Here is an 11427-nt window from a genome sequence, read left to right as displayed (position 1 = left end):
CTACCATCAATACACTGACAAGAAAAAGCTTTACAGGCTTTTTGGATGAACTTCAGACAAAAGTGGAATGAGTCAGTGGACTCGTGTGCAGTGTCTTTTACTGTGATGACATCCTGGAAAAGTCCTGCGTTGTTAGTGTGTCCTAAATTTACTGTTATCACTTGTTTTTAATAGATCCAGGGTGTCATCTGGAGGACTGAACCCGTACTGAGAGGAGACCCTTGATGTCATTTGGCTTTCTGATAAGGCTGAAGGTCGGCCTGGGCTGCATGGCCGTGCAGTGGTTAGCGCTGTTGCCTCACAGCTAAGAGGAAGGGGGCCTTTCTGTGTGGAGCTATGTTCTCCCTGTGCATGCGTGGGTTCCCTCCAGGTACTCCGGCTTCCTCCCACAGTCCAAAGACATGCTCGTTAGCTTCATTGGTGACTCTAAATGTAAGCGTGAAAGGTTGTCTGCCTGTGTGAGCCCTGTGATTGACTGGCGACCAGTCCAGGGTGCCCCGCCTCTTGCCCGATGACAGCGACCCTGAACAGGATAAGAGGTATGGATAATGGATGGATGGAACAGAAGATTTATATACAAAACACCCTGATTCATTGAGAGGTTTAACTGGATGAAACATGTTCGTCTTTGTGTTAATTTCTGATTCAAACATGTCTTTCATTGAAACATGAGAAAGTTTTCAAACCAGATAAAAATGTAGTGAAATGAAAAGAGACACAAATCAGACTTTGGAGTTTTTAGTTCCCTTGTATATAAAAGCACACAAACTGCCAGCACATTACAACTGGGGTTTTCTTCACTGACTTCTTTAAAAGAACATTTTCTGGAAGCAAAAAGAGCTTCAGGAGACGGACAGTAAGAAAGGAGAAAGACCGTTACAACTGACCATCCTGCAAATATACACATCGTATAAATAAAACTCGTACAAAGAATAAATTAGGGTGAAGTCCTGCACAAGCAAAGTGATCAGTTCAAGCTACTAAAGCAAAGAGCAAACTGCAGACGTGTGTGAGGACATCAACATAAAAGAAGAATTATGGTAGTGTTTCCATCCCTCCTTTGTTCTTTCACAGTCTGCATCCAGATGTTTTTAGTTCCTGGCCTTTAAATCACAGATTCATAAACTCTGTAATCACAAAGGGGGCAGAATATGTAGAAAAACCCTGTAACGCTTTCAGCTAAACTATGACAAAGTGCACTCAACGGGATAAATTAACGGACGCACAACAACAATACTCTCACATTCACAACTGTGATCTAATTATGGGACAGAAAAATGTCCTCCAGGCTCCACAAAGTAATAAAAGTAACACCAAACCACGAGGAACTAAAGAGGGGGCAGAGTCTCATCAACAGCGATGCTAACAACAGACTAACACACTGAACAAACTCACAAACAGTACTTTCTCTCATTGAAGCCAATAAACTCTTCATTCTTTAATCAATCTGCTCCCTCCTACATCATCTCGTCTTCACATTTTCAGTTATTTTCACAGGTTTAATCAATAATCAACCTTTCACATAGATTCACTTAATCAGCCTTTTTTAAGCGAAACTAAGGTATTTTTAAACCTGGCTTTATTTTAAATATTTTGGGGTATAAATGATTAAAGGGTACAAACAGTTTCTGATTTGCATCAGTAGATTGTTTCAGCCTGCAGCCACAGAACAGGCTGTTACAGCTACGATGTAATCCCTGGTTCTTGTTTTTGCCACTGACAGGCTCAGATTGTTATCGTAAGTGTCTCCCAACATAACAGAAAGGATCCCTGCAGAGATGGACCTTTTTGTTAAGGTCAGATCCCTTATTTTAAACCAGAAAAAGCACTTATATCGATGTTGTCAACCCCACCAGACTCCATTGAAAAAAACAGCAAGTGCATTGGAGATGCTCGTCCACCGCTCCCATGGTCAGTTAGTTTGTTTTTGTTATTGTAAATGTTATTATGTGTTTTAAACGGTGAGGTCCTATATAATGCAATATTTGTGTAACACATATTAACACAAACAACGTAACAGATCGAGGCAGCAGTGGACGAGCAACTCCTGGGCTTTGTGAGGTAAAATTACTGTTTTTTTCAATGGAGTCTGGTGTCTTGGAATAAAGCGATGTCACATCTGTTTCTGGTTTCAAATGATGCTTTAACAAAAAGGTCGATCTCTGTAGGGATCCTTTCAGTAGTGCTGTTATACAATTAATACAAATCTGAGCCTGTCTGTGGCAAAAGCAAGAACTTTTAGTGGACGTACTGTGATTGAGCATATTTGTCCCAAAGGATTACATTGCAGCCTTTACAGCCAGTTTCACAGCTGCTGGGTGAAGCAAGCTACTGAAGCAAAACAAAACTTTTTGTGCTCATTAGTCATGTAGCCCCCAAAATATAAAATAGGCCCAGTTTAAAAACACCAAAAGTAACCTTTAATGGGTTTCGGCTGTTTCATACACTTGCTGTGAGCCGTTTCCTTAATTACAGAATTAATAATGACTAACTCAGCCATCAACAAGCTCTTTCCATGAATACTTTCTGTGTATTTGGCTCACAGAAAGTTCTGTTTAAATGTGAAAACAATTAGGACGTCCCTTTTTCTGCTGCTATTTGAAAATATACGAGTTATATTTCGTCACAATCGACGGCTGCTGCCAACATTCACTTTAATGAAATTGGGGCTCCGGCTCTGCCAAATCATTATTAGCCTGTCATGCTAAGCCTCCACCAATCAGAGGAGAATGAATCGCTCCAGTGAGCTACTGATGACTTTGGGAATCTCGGACGATGGGACGTTTGAACAGTCTCGGTCACGTCCTGCCAGCACAAACTGCTCTGATCAGGCTTTTTTGTTCTTCAGTGCACTTAAATAAAAACTACTTGCGGAAACAAACCATGATCCAAAATGGAAAAATGGAACCCATGTGTCTTTGCTGTGATTACAAAGTCAAAAATGTTCTGCGATTCATAAAGCCACATGGAGAGGCCATTAAGCTGCCATACGCAGAAACATTAATGGTTTAATCCGACAGTTTGAGCAGTGCATTACAAAACAACAGAAAACTCAGATGGAAAGCGTTTCTTTTACTTCTGCGCCTCATCGTCAGACATTCATGAGCTCAGTTTCTGCAACGTTTGGAGCCAGACTCTGAGCTTTGACTGGACATGTACGTGTGTGAGTTTGATTACAGACTGTCCCAACATGTGTTTTATGTTACAGGCTCTGGAGGGCTTAGCAGAAAGCGCTCCAACAATTAATCCCCCTCCGCCGGGCACTTTCACTTCCTGGGGAGCAGCGCTGCGAGTCTCTGCTTCTTCACGGGGACAAAGTGGATCTCCTGTGAGCTGACTTTCTTCAATTTGATGGCCCTGTTCTTGGGGACCTTTTTGAGTGGGTTGTTGGGGTCGTGCTGCTCCCCCTGGGACGCTGACGGCAATGCGTAGAGCTGCTGCAGAGACGCCCCTTGGCTGCCGTCCCGTTTGATGGAGAAGTTCTTGGTGGAGACTCCTGACAGGCCTTTAATCTTCCCACAGAGGATTGCAGGGATGGCGTCCTTCACTGAGACGATGACCTTGGCTGTCTGCGAGGTGCTGAGTATCTCAAGGTTTCCTGCTCCACTTAGAGATGTACCCTGAGTACCGGACCCTCCAGGACTGCTGTCAACCACCCATTTGTGTTGCCTGCTGAACTGTAGCGAAGCCAGACTGCCCAGGAGTTTAGAATCTAAACTCTGAGTGCATTGGACGCCCAAAGACAAAGAGGTACCACTTGTATCCTGACCAGAATGGAAAGCTACCTCTCTGTCACACTTCTTCCTCACACCAGGCACTGACAAGTCCAGCACACTGTCCTGCTGCGGACTGGGAGATTCCTGTTTTAGTTCAACAGGACACGCTCGGACTGAAAGGTCCAGAGCCTGGCCTTCATCGACTGGAAGCGAGGACGGAGACACGTTTTGAGGCTGGAATGACGGCATGCATCTGCTCGAAGACAATGCAGGAGAGGTAGTATCTTTAGGTGAAGTCTGAGTGCTTTTGCTCACAGTGCAAACTGGTTTTGGCATGTTCCCCTTCGAGTCCTCCGCCTGAGGAACGGGAACAGGAATTGGAAGAGGGACAGGTAGAGGCACTGGCAGGGGGATGATGACTGGGTAAGGAACTAGAAGTGTGGCAGGAGGGACTAACGGGGCCAGAGGGGAGGCGTAGGGAGGCGTGAGGGGAGGAAGTGGGAAGAAAGGAGAACCTGGGGACTGACAGGTGGACGAACCACCTGACTGGGAGGGGAAGAGGTCCTGCAAGATGGCTGCAAAAGCTGGATTCTGCAAGAGCGAGAGCAGGTTAGCCTCCTGCGTTTGTGCTGCTGCTTTCTGGTCCACAGCTGGAGGTAAACCGAACGCTAAAGGGTTCTGACACAGGACGTTGTTCTGGAGCTGAGGGCAGTTGGCGGTTTGAGGAATCACTGAAGGACTCATGTGCTGGAGGACTTGTTGATCCAAGACTAGAGGAAGAGAAACCGGGCTTTGGCTTGTGATCAGGTACGGTGCTGCCCCCATTTGGCCGAGCTGAGGCGCAGCTGCTCCGGCCATCTGCAGGTGAATGGGCAGCATAAGTGGGCTGTCTCCCAGGCATACCGGGTGCAGCACAGTTGTGGCGACTTTAAGAGCGACACCTCCTGGAGATTCAGCGTTTGGACTGACGACTGACGGTGCAGGAGGCTCCACCAGGTTAGAGAGTCCTCCTTTGGCGCTGCCGCCACAATCAGCAGCTTCCTCAACTTTACTGGGCATTTCTCCTCCTCCTCCCTCCTCAGAGCTGCAGGCATCAGTCTGAGACTGTGTCATGGAAACAGACACATCGTCACTGCCCTCCATCTTTCAGTCTGAAGAGTCAATCCAAATCTTCATCAAGTGCTAGTGACAGAGCTCATCCATTATTCTTCCAGGCAGCCCTGAAACACAGGACAAAGACTGTTTAATGATAAACAGGAGCTTCAAATACTTGTTATAATGTTAAAGAATCGTGCACATGTAACCAAAACTGTGCACACTGTTTAAGAACTGACTGGAATTTGTCCCCCGAGGATGCCATTTGAAGGACACTTGCATCATGTTGAGTCTAACGCTCTGAACATGCATTTATCTTTATATCTATGATCTGAAGGTGAGGGTGTAGCCGACGGACTAAAGGAGACATTACATCCTTTTTCTCACAAAGCATTCAGCCTCTGAACGCAGCCTAGGGCCTACTGCTGTAAATTAGCATTCTTGCCAACTCAGCATAACATCTTGCATTTTTATACAGATGTTCCTCGACATGCTCGGTCCCTGTCAAATAAACAAACAAGCTCTGATCATGTGGTCTAAATTTGGCAATATCTTTAACATGCATTCAATGTCCTTTAAAGACTTCCCAATACGGTGCCTAATGTTCGATGTAATTTAATTTGCTGTCACACAAGGTTCTTGATGTTTTTATATTTATAAGGCTCTTTGTGCAAAGCAAATTCCCTAAACGCTAATGAAGGTTTCTTTCACCATGCTCATACAGCTGTATAACGACTACTGTAAAAAAAAAAGTGGTATTATTTAATATTTAGAAATATAGATGGCTTTTAGAGAGTACTATCAAAGCAAAATATCCCGTAGAATTAAGATTAATATAAATTACACAGTGATTTGATGTTTTACGTGCTTAAAATTGGTGGACTTTATGAGAAGCAGATTAAAAGACTGAGATAAACTGTACAGGAAGGTTCCTACATGTCCCATAATGCAACTCTCACTGCCTGATAAACATCTACATCTTTGAAGGGGCTTCTTAGACACCTGGTCATTTGTTGTCTCGTTATTTCTCCCAGGTGAGAGAGAAGCAGCTTTGATGGTCACGGACCACATAGAAGTGTGCAATACTTCATCCTGTAAAACCACACCCGTCTGGGTGAACTACAGTGTTTAAACCTCTTCACCTCATGTTTGTAACACAGTTTTAAAACTCTTTTCCCAGTTTAGATTACCATAATGATACTACAATGACATCATTGTGGTCATCACTGAGATGAAAAGCTCCTCCACAGCCACAGACCAGCTCAACAGCAGCTTCCTGCCGACTGACACTGAAGTGATAAAACAGTGGAGTGGCCCTTTAAATAACAACCAACACAGTTTCAACACGTTTACTGTGGGAAACATTAAATGCAGTTCTTATAACTGTTGCCTAACATACAATTAAAGCAGGACTGAGTGAGGAGGATTTTACGGTTCATTATATATCATCACAAGCTCGAGCAGAGCGACTGTAATGAGACAGGAAATTGAGACTGGAGCTGCCGGTTGTCTGTCCAAGAAAAAAAAAAGACCCCCAGCTGTTATAATCACAAATTTAAAGGTAAACAGAAGCTGGTCCGACATGGACTTAATGGCAGATGTTTGTTTTAATATCCTTTATGTAAAGCAATTTTAAAAGCATTATAAACATGCCTTACTGAGGAATTTATATACCTGATATTCTGTTTTTTCAGAGACAATGTTTGACAGAAATGGAATAGAAATGTATTTTAAACTTCATCAATTACCTAGTAGAAAAAAAGCTTTTATTCAGACAGTTCAGACATTAGCCTGCATGTTCTCCCTGAGTATGCTTCCTCCCACAGCTTCAAAGACACGCTCGTTAGGTTCATTGGTGACTCTAAATTATGAGTGTGAGCGTGAAAGGTCGTCTGTCTCTGTGTGTCAGCGCTGTGATTGACTGGCAATCAGTCCATGTGTAACCCCGCCTCTCGCCCAATGACAGCTAGGATAGGCTCCCGACCCCGCGACCCTGAACAGGATAAGCGGTATAGATAATGGATGGATGGATCTTAGTGAGTTATGAAGCAACAATGCCAAAAATGTTCCTGTTTCAAGCCCCTTAAATGTGACGCTTGCTGCATTTATCTTTGTCAAACTGAGTCTTTGAAGATGTCACCACTTTCACTTTTGACTAATCCAACTGAAAATTATCTGCAGATATTACGATGATGGAAATACTTATTGAGTTGTAGCCGTAAATAAACCAACAAAGATAATAACAAGAATATATATGAGTGTTTTTTTTGCAGGGATGCCGATATATCACCATCACACCCCTTCTGTAGTGGGAGTAATATATATTTAAGGCTTTTTAGGGCCTTTAGGCAGATACTGACATAAAATACAATGCATCTTTTATACACTGGACAAAATAAGATCCCTACTACAGCTTAGGTTAGATGTGGCACATGCAAAACTTATTTTTATACTATTCTTATGAGTGCATATCCCCACCTGAATAAAAGCAGCAAAGTATTTACCAGTCATTTCATTTCAAATGTTTATCTGGTGCTGATGTGGATATTTAATATCAAATCAATCATTATTGATCCCAATTATTGCTGTTATTATGGGGCATCTCTAATCTTATCTTTGACAAACAAAACCCAAACACTGATCATCTGCTCAGAGTGAGGCGTGACACATTCCTCACTATGTTTTCCTGCTTGTGTTATATCAGCTTTTCAATTCCTATTTGTCCACCTCTCCTTTCCTCCCCTCCTCCACTCGTCTCTCTGGGTTTAGGTCTCCGGTTGGAGAGGTTAAGCCTGAGGTAATAAGCCTCATCAAGCTGAAGGGAGGGAGGCTTTTAATTTGAAAGAGAAACGACCCCCTGAGCAACGACATCTACATAGAATAAATTAGCCACTCTATCTGTCAGCTATCATCTATCTATCATAATGGTAGTTTTGATGCTTTTATATGCCTACTGTGTGTTGGGTTTCCACGTTACTACATCCTCCACATGACACATGTCCTGCCTGCTCTGGCTGTCAACCCTCATCCATCTGTGCAGATAAAACATCCTGTGGGTGCCTGGAGACACAATGCGCTCAATGTCAACACGGTCAATTATTCATGCCGATGGGAGCAGCAGGGAAAACATGTTCAGGTCTCAGGAAGGGGACAACTTTAAATAACCTGAAAACTTCAACGCACACATGCAGTACCAATTTTCTAGCAATAAGCGTGACACGTTTTCCCTGAACGGCCTTCATGTGGTGTTGGGTTGCCTCAGTGAGCAGCGAGGAGGACCGCTGAAAGCCCCCAGGCTGGTTTTAAATTGTTCTGAAGCATAGATGAGACATTGTAACGTGTCTCTGATGGATTACATGGAGGATTTTAAGGCCAGACGGGCGACTGATAACCTTGTCGTTGTTTCACACACGAGGAAAGGTCTGAGAACCTTGTGTGTGCACCTCGGGAATACTAAAGCACGCTAAAACATCCTGATAAGAGCCCAGTATCAGCTGTTGCATTTATAGCTTCTGGCTCCTGTTTTTGTTCGCTTGTCTTTCTCCACAAACTAAGAAGTGAAATTATCCCCTTGGTTCACAAAGTGGAGACAATGAGGAAGTGCCTTAAACCTGCATGCCTTCTGATGGCCAGCAGGGGGCGACTCTACTGGTTTCAAAAAGAAGTCTGATTGCATGAAACCAGAAGAGAAAATGGGCCTACTTACAAGATGATTTATTACCTCAGTAAACATTTTCCTAATGAGTTTATGGTCTCAATCGATAGTTTTAAGTCTTTTTCAATACAGCATGATGTTTAATTCATAAATGTTGGTTCCTTTAAGAGTAATATCATCTAAAAAGTAGGGTGAGCCTTAAGTCAAGGCGACCTGTGTTTGACAAGTTGCTACCATGCCGGCTTGAATAGAGACATAACTATCTGATGACATCTCGTGCCATAAAAACAAGATAGGGACGGCCTCAGCGCAGAACTAAAGGCCTCAACAGAGGGGTTACCAAACCAATGGGTGACCTCACGGTGGCTGTTTTTACCTCTTTTATACAGTGAGTCTACAGTATGTTCCCACTTGACTCTAGAGTTGGTGTGCAGTTCTGTGACTGATTGGCCAGCAAGTCATGGTTGACTTTAAGCATGTCATAATCTCTATACTTGTATTTTTTGCATAATAATGAAGACTGACGGACAATATTTTGTAATTGGAGGCGTTTTTGTTTCTGCTTTGGTTTACTCCAAGTTTTTTTATACCACAACATATTACTTGACCGGCTGGAAAACTGGGTCAGACTTTCTGGCACAGTACTAAATGGGTTTGGTTCTGACTTAAAGGACAGGGACTACTTTGTGTCTACAGGTAACTTTACATCTGAGCAGACAAAGATCACATGTGGAGTCCCACAAGGCTCCATTCTTGGGCCTCTTCTGTTTAACATCTGCATGCTTGCACTGGCTCAGATTATGGAAAACAACAAAAGTAGTTAACATAACTACGCAGACGACACACAGGCCGACATCACAATGTCACCAGGGGACTACTGCCCCATACAAGCACTAGTTAAATGCATTGAACACATCAATGAGTGGATGTGCCATCATTTTCTTCTGTTAAACAAAGACAAAACTGAGGTAAAAGGTCAGCACCCTTCAGTCACTGGTGTTGAAAAACAATGACTAAGCCAGAAATCTGGGTGTAGTCATGGACTCCTGAATGACCTGAATTTTCAAAGCCACATTAAAACAATTACAACGTTGGCCTATTATCACCTCAAGAATGTATCAAAGATGAAAGGATTTATGTCTCAGCAGGATCCAGAAAAACTGGTCCATCCATCTTCAGTGGACTCGATTACTGTAACTGGTCTTTACAGACAGTAGATCACGTCACTCCAGTCTTTACACTGGCTCCGTGTCTGTCACAGAATATATTTCATAATACTGCTGTTGGTTTAAAAAGCGCTAAATGGTCAAGGGCCAAAATACATCTGTGATCTACTGACACAGTTCCAACCATCCCGACCATTCACCTTTTTACAGTTGCCTTTTATTAAATATATATGACCTTCTGTTTTACCTGTTAATATTTTATCTTCACTTTGCTTTTTAATGTCTTCTTTTATAATGTGTTTCTTCTGCCCTTTGTTATGATGCTTTTGTTGTCTTGTGTAAAGCACTTGTGGCTGAAATGTGCTATATAAATTAACTTGCCTTGTCAAAAAAGTGACGCAAAAAATTAATAAAGTTTAAAGATATTTAATTCTTGTTGCTCACTTTTTCTCAGATCCTTACAGACATTTCTACTTTTAAGTAAACTGATGAACAAACATTGTCCACACAGCTGTTTAAAGGGAAAATGAATGTGAGAATCTAATGTTCAATAGGAACTATAAAATAGCTACCAGCAGGAAATAATTAGGCTGGTTTTACTAGAAACACGAGGGTTAATGGAAATCTGTTTTCAGTTTGTATGTGTTTACTATATCTGTCCCTATTAAATAAACCATAAATACATAAATAAACATGCTCTTTTTCTTCAGAGAAGACTCATCCTGCAGGGTATGGCAACACAGGCCGGACAAATTGTTGACACGAGATTCCTAGCAAAGGCATAAATCAGCCTAATATACACATTAACTGCACGCACGCAACAGCTGTCTTTCTTAGTATCTTAGTACCTCACTTTTCTATTTTTATTCATCTTTCTGCAAATAACAAAATGTGGAAAACTGGATTTAATGTTCTAAATTAAGCCTAAAAAAGGAAATTAACATGTATTCTATTTTTGATGTTACAGTAACCTAAATTCCAGGAAGTTTGATGCAAGACATTTCCTGCTTGATAACACGGGTCATGAGGTCTGAGGCACGAAAAAGCCTCGCTGAGCGATGAAAGAAGTCTTTCTTGGTTAAGACTCGCCCCCCGTCTCTAATGGATTGACCAGACTGTGCGATATAATCTCAATTTAATCAACCTTCTGAATTTAATGGTCTGAGTAAAACAACTTTTCATGTCAAGAGTTAGTCTGAGCCTTCAGATCAGGTGACAAATGTTCAGTAGTGACCACCAGCAGGGTGACATGTCCTTCTGCAAACACTAACGTGCTTCACAGCTCGCTGCTCCTCATCACATGAATCATGTGAGCACAATGTCAAACTCTGCAGAGGGAAATTTAACCGACAGCGTGTGGAGGGAGCCAAAGTACACAGAGAGTGTGTTCATCTTCGTTTTTTTCCTCTCACATTATCTGAGTGTGTGACTCTGCTTTGTCTCTGTGTTATCACAGAAGGAAGGTCACAGAGAGAAGTCACACAAGAGTCAATAAACTCTTAAGATTCTTGCTGATGTGACTGAAGTCAGCTAGATGGAAGAAGGACTGAGTGATATGGCAGAATATCAGATGTTGTTCTATAGTGAACAATAATAATAATGTCACAATACGTTTTTAACAGTATCCTGATAACAATGGGTGCCTGAAGCAAGATAAAGCAGTGTCATGTTAAACATATGTCAAACACACGGCTGTGTTAAATACTTGATTGTGATTGGTTAATCACAGGATTCTGAGGTCTGCTATTTTTCGATAGCAGACCGTTGCTATGAAAAACAGACCGTTGCTAGATTT

General features: G+C 42.3%; 1 protein-coding gene across 1 annotated transcript; it reads right to left on the bottom strand.

Moving 5' to 3' along the window:
- Nucleotides 1-737: 737 nt before the first annotated feature.
- On the bottom strand, nt 738-4871 carry rai2 (retinoic acid induced 2). Its single transcript, XM_069680026.1, has one exon. It carries the CDS (start codon nt 4857-4859, stop codon nt 3267-3269), a length of 1593 nt encoding a protein of 530 aa, XP_069536127.1. The 5' UTR covers nt 4860-4871; the 3' UTR covers nt 738-3266.
- Between the last annotated feature and the right edge of the window lie 6556 nt (nt 4872-11427).

This window comes from Semicossyphus pulcher, unplaced genomic scaffold (genome assembly GCF_022749685.1).
Source record: "Semicossyphus pulcher isolate SPU_LCO1_2020_fin unplaced genomic scaffold, fSemPul1.0.p SCAF_4, whole genome shotgun sequence".
Classification (NCBI taxonomy): domain Eukaryota; kingdom Metazoa; phylum Chordata; class Actinopteri; order Labriformes; family Labridae; genus Semicossyphus; species Semicossyphus pulcher.
The sequence above is the reverse complement of the archived record's forward strand: the minus strand, read 5'-3'. Positions and strand labels throughout refer to the sequence as shown.

What these genes read in the sequence shown, in the direction of transcription:
- rai2 (XM_069680026.1), bottom strand. Translation starts at nt 4,859, where the DNA reads ATGGAGGGCAGTGACGATGTGTCTGTTTCCATGACACAGTCTCAGACT.